Source organism: Amphiprion ocellaris, chromosome 24 (genome assembly GCF_022539595.1).
Source record: "Amphiprion ocellaris isolate individual 3 ecotype Okinawa chromosome 24, ASM2253959v1, whole genome shotgun sequence".
Classification (NCBI taxonomy): domain Eukaryota; kingdom Metazoa; phylum Chordata; class Actinopteri; family Pomacentridae; genus Amphiprion; species Amphiprion ocellaris.
The window spans coordinates 4,515,837-4,533,649 of record NC_072789.1 but is presented as its reverse complement, the minus strand read 5'-3'; the positions used below and the strand labels follow the sequence as shown (position 1 = coordinate 4,533,649).

At 42.3% G+C, this 17,813-nt stretch overlaps 1 protein-coding gene across 5 annotated transcripts in view; it reads left to right on the top strand.

The window, feature by feature from the left end:
* LOC111575432 (sodium- and chloride-dependent GABA transporter 2-like) overlaps positions 1-16,430 on the top strand; it is a 33,098-nt gene extending 16,668 nt beyond the window's left edge. For all 5 annotated transcript variants that reach the window (XM_023280562.3, XM_023280561.3, XM_035952943.2 and 2 more), the window contains 12 exons: positions 3,694-3,834; positions 3,921-4,011; positions 4,091-4,223; positions 4,875-5,009; positions 6,541-6,644; positions 7,093-7,217; positions 8,707-8,819; positions 8,912-9,049; positions 9,151-9,253; positions 11,322-11,422; positions 13,692-13,862; positions 13,948-16,430. In XM_023280562.3, the coding sequence (XP_023136330.1) occupies positions 3,694-3,834; positions 3,921-4,011; positions 4,091-4,223; positions 4,875-5,009; positions 6,541-6,644; positions 7,093-7,217; positions 8,707-8,819; positions 8,912-9,049; positions 9,151-9,253; positions 11,322-11,422; positions 13,692-13,862; positions 13,948-14,103 (1,511 nt within the window). In that variant the 3' untranslated portion in view covers positions 14,104-16,430. The remainder of the gene's footprint in view (positions 1-3,693; positions 3,835-3,920; positions 4,012-4,090; positions 4,224-4,874; positions 5,010-6,540; positions 6,645-7,092; positions 7,218-8,706; positions 8,820-8,911; positions 9,050-9,150; positions 9,254-11,321; positions 11,423-13,691; positions 13,863-13,947) is intronic.
* Positions 16,431-17,813: the final 1,383 nt, after the last annotated feature.

Here is a 17,813-nt window from a genome sequence, read left to right as displayed (position 1 = left end):
TTAATCTTTAAAAACAAATCTGGATTTTAGTTTGTTTATGTAAAACTTAAAAACCTGATTGACTTATAGTAAGATATATCAGAATAATTTCTCACAGACTTTCTCTTCCTACTTCTTCCTCCTGGGCTCAGCTTTTTGTCCTAATCTTCTTCCAAACTGGTGAAATTCCTTCAAAGCATTCCTGCGTCCACATCAATTCAAAACACACATAAACAGTGTGTCAGCAATCAGAATATTTGGCAGTCCGTATTGAATCTCAGCTCATGAATCAAAACAGTTCAAGAGTGCAGAAGGTAACACGCTCCCCGCCTGCCAAGAAAAGCACAGCTGAGGTTGAGTGTCTTGTTTTCATGGTATTTTACCATCCAAACAAGGGGTCACGGTTAAGCATTAGCTTAATGCACAATTACAGCCGTGACAGAACAGACCGTGCTGCTATTTGAGAAACAAAATAGAGTGTGAAGTTATTGAAGTTATAATCATGATCTTGAATAATTCCAACTTGTAGGAAATGGAATAGAAAGAATGCATTAAACTTTTAAGGAAGGTAAACCTGTACTACATATTAGAAGACAGTACAGAGCACACCCCTACATAATTTAAATACAAACTAATGCAAAATTGTATAATTTCTCATTTATTGGATTATTACTCGCAAGTAGAACAATCAAAAACAAATACTGTAGAAGGACTGTATCAAAAATAAAGGCCTCAAAGTAGAAACTCAATGCAACAAAAGTGAATACACCTGAGGTCTCTGTTATACAATGTTATGACCCGACTGTCAAGGTTAACTGGAAAGTAACAAAAAGAAAGCAAAACAATGCCGAGTTCCAGAACGACAGGTGGGATTTATTTTGAAAGGTGGGAACAAAACAGAAAACAAGGGGGTTAAAAGCAAATGGGTGCTACTGAAACAAAAGTAATAAACATAACCAAAGGCGACCATCTCTATGAAGGTGATGTGACAAGACTGAGGCAAGCACAAGACAAGACAAGCACAAACGTTTACAACAGAACCGGGCAGCTCAGCTTCTTATAAGGATGAATGCCGGCATGAATGGGCCATTTGAACGCCAGTTGGAACCGTGATTGGAGCGGTAGTTCAGCCTGCTCCAATCCAACCTCAGCTCCAAAGGTTGTAGGCGTGGCAGGAGAAAATTAGAAAACATGTGATCATTGAAACAAAACTGTGTACATCAGTGATTTTCAAATTAGCCTAGTTGCGTGAACATGGTAATAAAATACCCTCTGAAAGCCATAAGTTTCTCAGTTTTAGAGCTATAGGCATGTTTGCATCGTGGCTCAGCATGGAAAAGAATTGCCAGATTAGATGCAGATCGGTGGCCAACTAAAAATCAATAGAAACACAGTTGCAGCAGTTATTAGACCACTAATCAGAGCTGCATTGACTATCTTACTAAAATGACGCCACAGACAGTCCACTACTTGCACAATCTAGCTCTGACCACCAGACAGGCCGTGGCTCCTGACTTTGCACAGGGGTTATCAGCACTGATAATATGAAGGACAGTGCATAGCCTCAATGAAAAGACTGATGTGAGCACATTCTGTGGTCAGATCAGACCAAGATGGGGTCTGTAATGTTTGGTATGAATCTAGCCAGGACCACCACAGTGAATGCATAGTCCTGACCATGAAGTATGGAGGTGGGAGCGTGATCAATTGAGGACAAAAGCTATTTGAAAGATGGCATTTATAGATGGAGCCATGAGTATGCCAAAATGCTGGCTGACAAGACGACGCCCAGTCTACAGAAACTTGGCAGAAGAGGAATAGTGCACGCTGCCAAAACAACATCATAAACAAAGTGAAAACTTTAACCTTTGCCAAGTATGTCACCTGCCTGGAGTTCAATACAACACGTGCCAGTTGTTTTAAAGAGAAAGGGTGGAGCAACTAATTCCTTTTAGCAAAGAGAAGCTGAAAATTGTTGGTTCTTAACCCCTTTGATGCACAACATGGGTCAAAAGTGACCCTAATTCAATGGAAAATGGGTATCTCTGGACCTATGTTGTGCATCAAAGGGTTAAGAATGGGAGAACTTTCTCCAGAAACTTGTTCAATACTCATGCCCTCCGTGCTGAAGAGGCTTGACTCTGCCATTAACAATAAAAGCGGACACACAAAGTATTGAAAAAATGACAGATTTTAATTTCATGAATGAAAGGGGCGCTGGTTTTGTTGTATTGAGGTCCTATTATGTCGTAATGTTAAACGGATAGTTTTTTTAATTTTACACGAGCAAACACCCTACTGTTCATTTCCAAAGCAATACAATGGCTGTAAGCTGATAAAGTTTATACTGATTTACGATTAAGTGATATTTCACAAAGGTGTATTGATTCCTTTTGGATTACATCTGTTTAGTTTCCTCTGGAAATCTGCCCAGCTGTATTTATTTAAAGGTGTGGCAGAATGACTAAATACTATGCCTTCAAACAGCGTTTGTCAACATGTGTGTTACACCCACAGAGTTGGAATTGGTTTATGAAGCAAAAACCCCAAGCAAAAACTTTCTCTTTCTCTAGCCAAAATTTTTACAACTGGGTCTTTGTGCACAGATTTTTAGACAATGCCTTCGTTTAGAAATGAAGTAGTAAAATATAAAAATAAAGAATAGTGTTTAAAGCAATCTCAGCCTGAGGTGGTTTTGTAGCTGTTCTAGATCTTTCAGATTGAGTTTGCTCGCTTGTTGTGTCATTCCTTATTTTTTATTATCGCCTAAATAAGTTGCATGTTGGTTCAAAAGCTGAGTTTCAGGTTTGTCTTAGAAACAACAGTTTAAGAAACCACAAGAAAGTGTGCCATAAATGGATCTTATGGGGTGATTGTTGGAACAGAGTGCGTCTTTTCACCTTGAATGAACATTTCGAACTTAAAGCTGTGCTGTTTGCTTCCATTATATAACTGCCATGCTTCTCGGGAGAAGGTGAGAAGTTGCTGAAGAGGTTATAGGAGACCAAATGCTCCAGTTAAACTCATTTTTGACAGATTCAAAGCTCTTGTAAAGTAGGACGTGAAATTCTCAGCTGAGGTTGGTAGCATGCTAGCTGGACCACCTGCACGACACGTTGTAAACAGAACATGTGTGTCTGTGGAGCTCTGCTTTTCCAGTGACAAATTCAGAGTGTGGCAACATTGTGCTGCTCAGCCTCTTGATCCATGTGGCCTGCAGATGCACATACGCTATATCTGGTTGACAGCTAGCTGTGTGAAGGCCACGTGTTAAGCGCAGGGACAAACTCTGCTTTTGCACCACGCAGGGTTTATTGACTACTTATACAAGCTTACACAGACAAAGACGGGCTTCTGTAGGAATTCCTGCCTGGTTTGAACATTTACCATCATCAGATTAAGGCCTGAATTTCATTAGCGGACAAAACAAACAGCTTTTTGTGTGCTCAAACAAGCCTGCACTTTGTAACCCACTCAAGGCCTCATCAGACCATCATTCATTCAGGATGAAGATATACTTGATGTGGGCTACGAGTCGAGTGTCTCAATAAGTGGCGGCTTTCATCTGAAACTCAGTTGACATGGAGCTGATAAGAGAATTGTGTGCATGCTTGTTTTGAAGCACGTTTATCTTTGTTTGCTTCCATATATTAGATAAAGATAGGCTCTGCTTGCGTATCTCAACACGCCCTGTTTCCGTCTATGTCTCTGCAGGACTCGGCTATGCCAGCCAGGTGATGATCCTGCACGGTTGTGTGTACTACATCATCATCCTGGCCTGGGCTCTCTTCTACCTGTTCTACAGCTTCCAGGCGGAGCTGCCCTGGTCGCACTGTAACAACACGTGGAACACCGGTCAGTAAAAACACAACATGACTCAGTAGTGCACTTTGCTGTGTAAAGAGGCAACTCAGGACTATTTTGTGTGTGTTTTCCTGCAGCGGCTTGTGTCTTGTTCAACCAACACAATCAGACGGTTAATGCAAGCGGCATGCCTGAGAACGCCACCTCTCCGGTTATGGAGTTTTGGGAGTGAGTGTATTATCCTCAGAGTGTTGATCAAGGTGGTAATCTTGGAATCTTGGCGTTAACAGTAGCATGTGTGTTCTAGACGGGAGGTTCTCCGCCTGTCCAGCAGTTTGGACGAACTGGGTCCAGTCAACTGGAAGCTGGCGCTGTGTCTGGCCGTCGTCTGGCTCATCTGCTACTTCTGTGTCTGGAAGGGAGTCAAGTCCACCGGAAAGGTGAGCAGAAAACACTGTGATGAGGGCTTGGTCTGTCTGTCTTCTCTACAGGACTGGGAAGTAGCAGCAACAAGAGCGTTTAGAAGCAGTTTTTGAAAAGCACGTCATCGTAATATTCTGTATACAGCACAAACCTTAGGCATGCATTAAAATTAGGGCTGGGGCTTTAACACGTTAGTTTTGATTAATTAATTACAGAAATAATAATGCTTGTAATCGCACCTAAAGAGGCGAAACCTCGGCAGAGTTATGTGACGATCGGCGTTGGTTTGTCTGTCTGTCTTTTAATAACGTAATTATAAACTTTTAGTTTATAAAAGATGTATATTTATTTTTTGTAAATATATATTTGTATTCCTAAAAAGAGAACCATCAAAATTGCAATTATTTTATCGTCATGCCTTAAAATGCATTCCTTTATAATAAACAAGCATGACCAGTTTCTGATGTTTGAATGTGACGCTTCCACACCTTTTATGTATCAAATGAAACAAGGGGCCGACTTTTGCTGTCCGTCTGTCAACAGGTTATAACACTCCAACTTTCCAGGGTTGTCTTTTTTAGTAGTGCTGTTTGACACATCCAGTCACATCCTTCCTGTTTTCTCCGAGCCGTCCTGACCACATCCCCCTCGCTGTGTGTACATTCTAGGTGGTGTACCTGACGGCCACATTCCCATATGTCATGCTGTTTGTGCTGCTGGTGCGAGGTGCCACTCTGCCGGGAGCGATGCAGGGCATCATCTACTACCTCAAACCCAACCACACCCGCCTGGCAGACCCACAGGTACAAAAACACAGACGCACAATTCATATGTCTTTAGACGCCATCATATTTAAAACACGTCACGTTGGAGGAAATTCTTCTAGTCATTCTTGCAGGTGGTATGGCTGCTCTTATAGGTAGGAAGCCACTCTGTCAGGTGAGTAGGTGTGTTGTCTGCTCTACGTTACAGTAGGTGGGACTGGTTTTGGTCTTCTGTATGTCTGCAGCTCAGTTGGTCCCATGCATTATTTGGCACAGTGAGCAAGTGGGTCTTAAGACGAGTTTTAAAAATGGAGAGGCTATTCACAGACCACACAGAGAGGGGCAATGTGTTCCACAGCGTGGGAGCCACAACAGCAAAGACTCGATCTCCTCTGGTTTTCATGAGAGATCGAGGGACGTCCAGGACCATCTGGTCAGCTGACCTCAGGGCTCTGGAGGGTTGATGCACCTTAACAAGGTCAGACAAATATTCTGGGGCCAGTCCATTCAGAGACTAAAAAACAACTAAAAGAATCTCAGAATCAATCCTGAACCTAACTGGAAGCCAGTGAAGTAAGAACCACGTGAGGACCAGTACAACGTAGGACCCCCGATTTAGAGCCAAGACCAAAGATGTCTCCACGATTCTCTCATGATTGTTATCTGTTGTCTGGGACGGCTGAACATCGCACAGTGTATAGAGGCCTTTAATGAAAATGATTGACCTTCTATACCCTAAAACCCACTGGCAGGTTCAAAAGATTTGTTTTTTGTTTGTTTTTTGTTTTTGAAATGCCAAAATTACAGCATTCATCATAGCAAGAAACTGCAAAAACAAGAAGATAAGTAACAAAGATGGAAACAAACTTAAAATCAATGTAGTAAAATATCTATAAACGGTAGAGCCACCATTTTTACAGTGTTGTTAACACCTGTGGGCACTGGAGAAAACATTGTTGATTCTAGTTTTTTCTAATTTGGAAAGCACCGCTATCATTTTTTTTCTTTTATTAATGAATTCAGGTATCATAACTGTCATGCTTGCACATAAAGCATTTTAAAGTTCTCTACATCTAGCCATGGTTGTGCTGTTTCCATGGACTTTATATTGCAGTGAAAAATTAGAACAGGAGCCAGAAACATGCTTGGGGTTCACAGGGTTCATAGCATGAAGGTATTTAAATTAAATACAGCGGGACCAATCAGAGAAGTAGCACTGCAACACACGGAAGTATAATTGGTTGAAATCAGCTTAAAGAATTATTTGGATCCAGCTACAACTATTGTTACTCTCTTTAGTGATTTTTGTTGGGGATCGTTTTCTTTAGTAGGGTGGGGTAAGTCTTAATATCACGTGGAAAAGGTTTTACAACATCAGCACATTCCGACAGAGACATCCCCTAATCCAAAGACTCAGGGTTTATCTTTTGTATCAGGTTATCTGTGAACTGTGCAGCTTGTATGACTTGCCTTTTAACCCAAAGAGCAGACAGATAAAGGATATCAGTTGGCTCCTGTTGCCTCTCATCTGTCCCTCCCACTCTGTTTCTCTCTCTATCTCTCTGTCTAGGTATGGATGGATGCAGGTACCCAGATATTTTTCTCTTATGGAATCTGCTTGGGAAGTCTCACAGTGCTGGGCAGTTACAACAAATACAACAATGACTGCTATAAGTGAGACACTTTGTCACACACACAACTACACAAAAAAAAGCAATTCCAGCCACACAGCACCTCCACTTCAGACAAACTATATTCACTGAAATGTAAGATGTGAGCTCCCTGCTGGTCAGATGGCTTGCAGAAGGAATGGCTGGAATGGACAGAGAAAACACAGTGATACAGCCACACCTTAAAGAAAAGCCCTCAGTGCCATGTTTCCCACACTCTACGACTCCCACATGCACACTCGCACAGGAAGCCAAGCACTTGACTCTTGGCTTGTAACGGGGCAGAGCTCCATACGAGGATCAAACCCTCACTGGGTCCTGCTCAGCTTTCCAAATGACACTTTTATACCAGGCATATATTTCCTTTTTGTGTTAGGCTGTATTTCCAAACATATACGTTCAAGCTGCTTTCCACCGAACTCACATTAATGACATTTTGTGTGTGTTTCCAGGGATTCTTTCATGCTGTGCCTTCTGAACAGCTGCACCAGTTTCCTGGCAGGTTTCGCCATCTTCTCGGTGCTGGGCTTCATGGCTGAGGAGCAGGGCGTGGACATATCCGCCGTGGCCCAATCAGGTGAAACATGGAGGCAGGATTTCCACTGGGCGCCGTTTATAGTGATCATGTACTACTGAGTGCAGGAGCCGCTATGCAGAACCTCTTTAGGGCTTTTTTCAGGGGAGAAATAACATCTCTTGACAAAGTGGTGGTCAGGACTTGATGGTAATTGGTTAAACTAGGACAAGACAACAACCTATTATCATCCGTTTTGTTGTCCTCATTGCAGTCAACAATGTAAAACTCACCGTACGACAACAACACAGCAGCCAACAGGTTCCCACCATTGTTTTATTATGTACACAACTGTTCAAAAGTTTAAGGTCACTTAGAAATGTCCTTATTTTTGAAAGAAAAGCAGTTTTTTTCAATGAAGATAACCTTAAATTAATCATAAATCCAGTCTAGACATTGTTAATGTGGTAAATGACTATTGTAGCTGGAAATGTTTAATGGAATATCTCCATAGGGGTACAGAGGAACATTTCCAGCAACCATCACTCCTGTGTTCTAATGCTACATTGTGTTAGCTAATGGTGTTGAAAGGCTCATTGATGATTAGAAAACCCTTGTTCTGTTATGTTAACACATGAATGAAAGTGTGAGTTTTCATAGAAAATATGAAATTGCCTGGGCGACCCTTAACTTTTCAATGCTAGTGTACCTGCTTGGAATAGATGTTGTTGCAAAACTATTAGAAACAAAAATGAATACAGAAAGATTGAAAGGGCTGCTCCAAATTCCTGCAATGGAAAAAAGTGTGGAGATCATGTTTAGGAAAAGGTTTCAGGATTAGGGGGAAGGTTTCTGCTCACTCTAGCATTCTGGCAAATTTTTTTTTTTTTTGTAATTCAATCAATTTTTTGTAATTTTGTTCATGTTTTTCATTTAAACTGAAAAATCTAGTCACACAAAATTCAAGTGTTCAGCAGCTTACATACAACAACAAAAATACCCAAAATCTTTTTAAAAAAATGTTAAAAAGACAAAAAGGCAGGTTTGTAGCATTAACATTAAAGGTTAGTATATACTCAAAAACACTTGCTGTACAATACTAGAATAAAACATTCCTAATTTTAAAATCTATAAAAATACTAAATGTATTAAAAGTCAATACACATTTCAAGGTGTAGTGATTTAAAGTGACTTTGACAGGTAGTAAGACAACCGCTGTATTAAACTACATGAGGTTACAATCACATTTGATCAGTCCTGATGTGATCATGACTGAAATTTGAAGATTTACATTATTAGAGTTAATTTTCTTTGTGTTGAGTGCTTCAGACAGCGTAGAGAATACATGAGAATGACCACTAGAATTTTTGGTAAAATTACAACCGTTTTACCAAAAATAATCACAAAACACCTGAAGTTATCAGTTAAAAACAAAGATTAGTTAATTTGTAGGTGTATTTTGTCAAGTAATGTTTTGTCAAGAAACATTCCCTACATATTTTATAAATAACTTTTAATAATAATAACTTTTATTTTCCTTATGTCTCCTCAGGACCTGGTCTTGCTTTCATCGCCTACCCAAGAGCTGTATCCATGATGCCTCTGCCCCAGCTCTGGGCCGTCTGCTTCTTCCTCATGATCATCATGCTGGGGCTGGACACGCAGGTAGACACACCCCGCTTTAGACGAACCGCTTTAGATAACAGCGATGTGTTACGCATCGTATATGAGCGCTGATGATCCCTTCTGTCGCCCAGTTTGTGAGCCTGGAGGCCCTGATGACGTCGGTGGCCGACCTGTACCCTCACGTGATCCGCCGAGGCCACCGCCGAGAGCTGCTGCTGCTGGTCGTCTGCATCGTCTGCTTCCTGGTCGGGCTGGTCATGGTCACGCCGGTAAGTGGCACTCGGGGTAAACGAGGCGTACGTCATCCTCCGGCCTGTTTGTGTTTGTTGATACAGAGTGATGGAGCGTTTTCTCCTCCGTTTGTCCGCAGGGTGGTCTCTATGTGTTCCAGATCTACGACCATTTCTCCTGCAGTGGAGCCAGTCTGCTGCTTCTCTCCATCTTCCAGTCTCTGGCCATCGGCTGGGTCTACGGTACGAAAACTTTCCTGCTTCGATTTGCTTTCTTCTTCTTACTCCTAGTTCTTTCCTTCTCTGTCCTCTCTTTACCTTTTCATTTCTTCTCACTCTACTCTTTGTCTCTGCTTTTTCCTCTTTCCAGTCTACGCCTCCTATCCTTCATTTCCCTCCTCTCTTATCTTTCCTTCCTTCCTTTTTCTCCACTCCTCCCCTATTTCTCTCCTTTCTGTCACTCAGTATCTTCCTTTTCTCCCATTTTCTTATTTTTTCACTTTCCCTCCTTAATTTTGCTTTTCTTTTTTCCTTGTCTTTTCTTTACTTCCTTTCCTATACTTTTGAGTTCTTCCTGTCCTCTCATTTCTTCTTTCGCTCCTTTTCTTTCCTTTCCAAGACTGTTTCCTATTTCTTCCTTTTCCTTTCCTTCTCTCTGGTTCTTTTCTATTTCTTTGTCTCCTCTCCTCCTTGCTCTCTTCCTTTTTTTATTTCTTTTCCAATCTCCCTCTCGTATCCTCTTCGTAGAATTTATCTGCTCCCCTTTTCCTCTTCTTTTCTCCACTCTTCTTCTTCTTCAACACTTATCCTCTCATAGCAATTGCTTTCCTTGTCTTTCTTTCCTTTTAGTTTTCTCCTTTTCCTTGCATTTCTTCTCACCTTTCTTCTTCCTTTCCAGCTCATTTCTTTCTTTTTCTATACATCTGTATACATGCTTCCTTTCCTTTTCCATTTCCTATCCTTCTCTCCACTCCTTTTCCTTTTCTTTGTCACCTCATTTCTTTTCCTCCTCTTTTCTTTTTTTCTTTTCCTTTTAATCTAGGAATAATTTAATGGAAAAAGTTCCTAGCAGCCTATTTCTCTCTGTCTGAGTTTAATTAAAGTCTGTTGGAGCTCAGACAATAGGATTTCATTTTCTGCCAAATCAGAAAACGCCAAAACAATCATGAACTGATTGTTGTCGTTTCGTGTAGAGAATCTAAATAAAAGTTTTTATCGCTAATGAATGTAACTCCTGAAATCTGATGAACATACACAGTCGAGCCGTCCACTTCCTCCCCACCTCCTGCATTCCTCTTGGACTCAGTAGACAGTATATTAACATGGCTGCAGCTACCCACTGTTGTAAGGAGACTGGCTCCTAGCCAGGCCTCTGTCTGTCTCCTCCGGGCCCTAAATCAGCCCCCAGGCCCCGTCGCCTCTCAGTCTCAGTCTGGCGGCCCCAGGGAGCCCCTATCCCAGCCCAGACATGGAGCTTTAAAGCGTTTCCAAAAACATTGTTTGTTTAAGAGTGAGATGAGTGGAATGTGTCACGTCGATACATCAGGACAACGCAGTGAGGATTTAGACAGTTAACTTTATATCTGGTGAAGAGTTAAACCCCAGAAAAGCAGTGAGATGTCAAAAAGAGCCGTGCCAGTGCAGGAGATAACTAATACGCTGGATATGTCAGCAGAGTGAGTGTGTGTGGGTGCAAATGAATACCAAGGAAGCCTGTTTTTATGAGTCTCCCAGCAGTAGAGCTGAGGAGAGGCTTTTTAAATGGACTGGGTAACTTAGCGGTCAAGACTCTACTGCACCGTTTCCCCCCCCTTTTTTTTAATGGCTGTGGGAATTTACAGTTTTTTAAGGACTCTGACAGCCTCTCACCCTCTTCTGCTGCTGGAGGAGAAGCCTCTAAACCAGGGGTGTCAAAGTCTTTCTAGTTCTGGGGACACATTCAACCTGATTTGATCTCCAGTGGGCCGGACCAGTAAAATCACAGCATAGTAACCTATAAATAACAACAGCTCCACATCAAGTTGTAGAATTGCAAGTTTACTGAAGTTTTTAAGTCATATTTGGTGATCTAGCTGTACCCGATGCCTCTTTTTCAGTAATATCTGCTGTTTTAAACACAACTTAAACAGAAACATATTTTCTTTCCCCGTTTCTCTCTCTGGGTTTTTGCATTTTTCCTTGTATTTTCTGCTGTCGTGGTCAATACGAGGGAGAAAGAAATGTTCTCTAACCAAATTTGGCTACTGTCACCAAACCATGATGTCAAACCGAACCGCAACCAAAGCTCACGATGCTGTCGTTTTGGCCACAGGAGCCGAGCGCTTCTGCGCCAACATCAGGGATATGACGGGCTACAACCCCTCGCCTGCCTTCAAGCTGTGCTGGAAATACTTGACCCCGGCTGTGTGCACTGTGAGTAGCCTCTCCCTGCTGACCCGCTTTCACACTCTTTGGTGTCAGCTTGCTCTAAAATACAATGCAGTCAAATGGGATTTCATATAAACTCCACCTTCAGCTTGTCAATTCATCTGCAGTGAATATAAAAAGCATTTCCTTTTTTAGTACTTTTCAGCATTGAATTGTGGTCTATTTAATGAGGATTTTTTTGGACAGGAATCTACAAAATAAACTCTGCCAGTGCAAAATGAAAACAGATTTTGAAAAAGTATAAAGTGTCTCATCCAATTCAACAGAGATGGAGCCAGTTATTGCTAGTCAATGGTAAATTAGTAGTTCTGGATATGACTACACCATTAGGAAAAAAAAGGGCACTTCAAGCAACTCTGTGAAAAGATTACTGAAAAGCGTAGGTCAGGGGAAAACTTTCACGTCACTGAAGATCCCTTTGAATGCGGTTGAATCCACCATTCACAAGAAATGAAACGAATATGGCCTTCGTATAAATGAGCCGAGAGCACGCCATCCTCAAAAACTGAGTGACCATCCAAGAAAGAGACTAGTGACGGAGGCCACCAAGACATCTGTGACTCCTCTAAAGGAAGAGACTGGACATACAACTGTTGCTTTATGGTAGAACGGCAAAGAAAAAAAAGGAAAAATAAAAAGCTCAAATTAAATCTCGACAAGAGTTCGTCAGAATGTACTTAGAAGACTCTGAAATCAAGTGGAAGAAGGTTATTTGGTGTGATGTGACCAAAATTGAGCTTTTTGGCCATTACCCTGCAAATCATCATAAACACACCATCCCCATCATGAAACATGGTGGCACCATCATTGTAAAGTATTAATATATAGCCAGAGCTACCCAGAAATGTTTCCAGGACAGTTAAATGACCTCAGTCCAAATGAGAATTTGGTCCCTCCAGGATTTCACAGGCTTTTTTCGAGATTGTTGCGGACTAAAATGCCTGAATTTGCTCAGTTTTTCTAAAAAATTGTGATGTTTTAAGCGTATTTGTTGCGCTGAAATTGCAGGAGACAGTGACAGTTGCTCAAAACTTTCAGCTTTTAGAACATGTTTCAACATTTTAATTGACAATATTTATTCCAAAACTAATTCTTTAACACGCTCCAACCCATTTACTATTGAATGAGTCATATTTGGATATATCTGTCAGTGGCTTAAAGAGTTAATTTCACATCCTGGCACACACATATTCACACACACATTCACTCACAACTTGTCAAATCAATTAATTAATCAAACTTACCTTCATTCTTTCAGTGCTCCAACAGATCTGAATGCAACAGTTTCCATCACGTTTCAGCCGTTTTCCTAATATGTTTTGTAGTAGAAAATTGTTTGTCAAATGATGAATTTCATTTATCTTCCACCACAATATTGCACGGGTGCAAAACAATTTACCTCCTCTTTCGTGAAGAACATCAGGGAATTGTTTTTCACGGTCTTCCGCAGTAATTTTTGTTGGTAAATGGGAGACATTAGAATCGGACATGTCTGGATCTTCAAACCTTAAACAAGGAAGTGAATTCGTACATGCATTACGTTTGCGCTGGGGACTTTATGATTGGTGGAACTCACGGGAGGCTGGCCAAAATTGCGAAAAAGTTGCGGTGATTGGACAAAATTGCAAGGTCACGCAGAATTCACGGAGATTGTTTTGATCACAACATCGTGAATTCCTGGAGGGACTGTTTAACTCACTATTCCTATGCAACCTGACTGAGCTTAATGATGTGGATATTTTTATAAGCACTTAACCTCCGCTGACATGCAGTCCACTAACATGTCAGGATTTACATTGAACCAGTTAGTATTTCTTGTATCGCAACAGCAAAAATCAGCTTGATACTTGTGTTTTTTATGACCAACTCTGGAGCAGAAAAAGCACCCTCAGCTCCAGTGGCAGGACACTGAATGTAATCTGCAAACTGATCTCCAGGGATGAAAATCTGAGCAAGGTTCTACATGTTTACTGTGGGGCGTTGGAGGTGCAGAGCCCGGCTGTAAGAGTATTAGCAGCCGCCTAATCTACCTCTCACCAGCGAGAAAGTGAATAGCCGGCTATTCATCTGCGGCCAGCTGCTGTTTAAGAGCTGCCTCAGAGGTTATTCATCCAAGCTGCAACCGCCGTGAAATATTGACATTTAAAGCGCAGCCCTCAGGTGTTGGACTTGTGTAAATCTGATGTACTTATATTTAATGACATGATAAATTGTGTCTCCCAGTATTTACAGTGCCTCTTTCTGTCTCCTTAAGGCCACCTTTGTGTTTTCCCTGGTGCGTTGGTCTCCGCTAAAACTGGTTAAAGGGCTGGTCGCTCCTGCTTGGGCCACCATAATGGGGTGGCTTCTTACCCTCTCGTCCGTCTCCCTGCTTCCTATCTGGGCCATCTACGCCCTCGTCACCACCCCGGGGACCCTGCCACAGGTTAGATCACCTAACAACTCAGTGTACACTATAACAAGGAGTGAAAACAGTCAACTAACTGTGACTTTTCTTTTTCACCTCGCAGCGCTTCCATCGTCTCTGCAGCCCCACCAAACCCTCATCCCTGGCCTTCCACCCGTTCTCCGCCAACGGCTCGGCGCTCGCCTACAGCCCCACGCTGCCTCTCACTGAGAAACCAAAGGAGACGTTCACAGGGATCACGCAGGACCAGAAGACCTGATAACGGTCGACGTCGGCCCAACGCCAGACGCCGCTCAGCCAGTCAGGTGTGCCGAACTGGAGCTTTAACGCAGCTGGATCCCGATAGAAGAGCTGGATGACTGAGAGACTTCATTTACAGACTGAATGTGTTCCGGTTTTACATCAGAGGATTTTAAAGTGTGTTTGAACTTGGAGGGCTCCACCACTGTATTCTCTGCATCCCACAAGCCACGGCATGCAGGTGTACATTTAAAGCTGGGGTAGGCAGCATTATGTTTGTTTGTTTTTTTAGTATCTTCGGGTAGAAATGTATATAATCTTTAAAGCATTTTGTAATTCATTTGTTCTCGAAGGAAACTAAACTTCTGCATATCCTTTTGGCTCTGTTTTCAGGGCAGGTAAGAACCACAAAGTCTACAACAAAAGGAAGAGGGGGCGGTGGTACATTGGGTTAGATGGAGGATTTTTGGGTGAAGCTACAAATGATGGTTGTATATTTTCAAATTCTAACTTTTTGTTTGTTTTTATCCAATATTTCTGCCTACCTCAGTTTTAATGGAGCATTCAGGTGACCAGATATTTACATTTCAGACACATGAATGCGAGATTTTGTCGGAAGTTGCAGAAAAAATACGTTTACAATCCACCAAGTATGTCTGGCAGCACATGACGGAACATCATGTTTGATATCTGACAGCACTTGTGTGGCTCAGGTTTGCTGTTTCGAGGCTTCTACAGAAGGTCCAGCCCTGAACAGGGACACAGTTTGCGTAACCTTTAAGAGCAGCTCCACGCCTCGTTCCCGGCCACCAGAGTTGGTTCTTGTAAAACAGCACACACTCCTGGATCTTAAGTGTTGTATTTCCTTAATTAGCGACTCTCTAGCTTCATTTTTATTTACAGTTACTGTAGATGAGGACCATGTAATCGCAACCCCGAGAGCTTTTCAGTGCAACTAAATAGAGATGCAGATGTTCCTTTTTTTTGCCAGCGTTACACAGTTATCATTACTTTTTATCCTCTCTATGAGAGCTTGAGAGATCGCCGCTTGTGCTAACATGTCTGCTTAGGTTTTGACTCTCCGGGGAATATGTCTTGATTTGTTTTGGGTGAAGGTATCATTAAGAAATGACTCCATGAGTCAGACATGAATTGTACAGTGATTTATCAGGATATTTTTGGTTTTTTTTATATGCGCTTCACCCTCTCATGGAGTTAAATGGTTCAAAACACACCTTCGACCAAGTTGAGCTGATGCAAGAGTTGTGTTAGCCGTTCTTTACTGCCGATTTACAAAGTGCTAATTTGATATATTAGCACTTTATTGCAACAAAACAACTGACAAGTAATCTATTTTCATCCATTACATATATTTGTTGTTTTCAAAAAGTCAGCAGCAAAGTTTGCAATTTTTTTTTCTAAGTTGTTTGAACTGTACATGTCACGCGCAGTTTATACAGAAAGCATTATTAGCACATATTTGCACTGTAACAAAAGTCACTTATCAAGCTGGGAACCATGCAATCATAGTGTCTAAATCAGACCTCCACTTTTTTTTTTTAAGTTTGTGTACCAAATGTTTAAGTTAAAATGTTTTTTTTAAATAACTCCACCACTCCATTCTGATTCTTTTTGCAGAGAGCTTTAACTGTAACTGTTTGAATGGTAACATGCGGTAGAGGTGTAATGTAGGGACGTTTATATTATTAGAAGAAGAGTCGCATGGAAACACGGTCTCATGTTTGTTTTCTTTATTAACCCCTGACAACATGTACATCTGTCTGGAAAAAGGTATTTCATAATCAGCTCTCGCCCCCTTTAACTAAAACAACTCATAACATCATATTAGAGCAGAGTGTGCAGGCAAGACCATGCTTTAATAATTTACTTTACCACCTACTTGCCTTTTTTTTATCATCATGACATCTTTTTTCTTTTTTTTCAGTGTCTCAGTGGGGTTTTTGGTTGCGATGTGAAATCAACTTACTGTACTGTAAGTGTGGGACAGAATGTACCTTTCATTTCTTGAGCAAAGTGTTCGATAACGATTTAATCAGTTCCTTATGCAAACTTGAAACTGCTGTCATTCAGACCTGGATCAGTGTGTTTGATTGAAATCCTTTTTCAAAACGTTCCTCAGAGATTAATTTAACAAGAAGAATCCATCTGGTGTCTTTTAAAAGGCTTTCATTGACTTCACACTGATCCATGTGGGTCATCTCTGTTTACAGGTGTGCCTCTTTATTTTAAAATGGGCTTTTTTTTGTATGTGTACCATTTATTTTCTTTTCTAAAATGAATACATCTTTCTCTCTCTCTCTATATATATATATCTGTATATATATACATGCTGATTGTGTTTATTTGAAGTTGACTTTACCTGTCACCCTCTCTCTCCCTCGGCGCCATGGTAACAGATGCTGGGAACACACCTGGTTTCCACGACGAGAGATGGAGGGGGAAAAAAAAGAGGATGGGGACACTCGATCAACCGTTTAACCAAGAACAAGCGCTCTGATGGGGAATTGCTGGTTGAACATCTGTGAAGGGATGGAAGGGATGGAAGATAGAGGATGGAGATGGAGGGGAGAGCAAAAGAAGCAGCAGCGCCGGAGGGAATTCTGACACCACCACTTAGACAGAGCCTGCCGGTTATGTAAAAGGCTCTCGGCTTTGTCAATTAACCGTATTGGATTCCCTTCCCCTCGCAGCCGCTGTAGGAAGTGGGCCGGTCCCCCCTGCTCACACGTGGCTCGGCACGCGGGGGGTTCGTGCACACAACTTGTTGTGGTGACGCATGATAGATACTGTATGCAGCACGTGTGATCCGGGTTACTGTGTAATTGTGAGTGTGTGGATAACGGGGGCGGTCTATGTCCATATGGCTGCTTTGGCATACATCTCGCTTTCAGATGATGGGGGGGATTAAAAACGATCCAATGGGGCTGAGTGTGTGAGATTCAAAGCGGAGAGAGGAAGAGGGAGGGGAGAGGAGGAGGAGGAGGTTGTAGAGGAGCCAAAACGCTGCTATCTGTGTGTTGTTTCGGTGTCGCTTTGGAAAGTTCATTTACTGCTCCGGTTCGCAGCTGCAGCACTGGCAGGAAAAACACAGTTCCTCAGGATCCCGTGATCAAACATCCTTTTTCACTCACACACACACACACACACACCTCTGGAGATACACTTGACAGTTCGGTGTAAAGGAGAAGCAGTCAGGAGGGGGGGGATGAGATGAGACTTGAGGGCAGGAAGGGAAAAAGAGCCGGGCAGTGGGGGTGGGAGATGGGTTGCATAACAGCTGATTTGGACACGAAGTTCAAGCTTGACACCAGATCTAGGGTGCAGTGGTGGCCGTCTTCAGGTGGCAGGGCTGGAGGTAGTATTTTTAGGGGTCATGGGGTGAAGGTGAAGCTGCCCCCCTCCTCTAGTTTGAGTTTTTCCTCTTGTTTGGATGCATCTGTGTGGGTGATACCACGGCGGGCTCTGACGGGGGTGCCTCGGCTTTACGGCGGCAGCACACCGTGTTCCCGTTTTTGGCTTCTGCCGTCCGTCCACCCACTCCCTGCTCGCTGCATCCCACGCCGCTCCAGAAAGGCTTTGGATTAGCGCTGCAGACGCTGTCCTCTCGCCGTTTGAAAACTTGATATCTGCTCTCGAGTTCTGCGAGGCCGGGGAGGTTTTGTGTGCATCCACAAAACGGAGGCCTTCCTCTTTGGCATGCAGACAGAA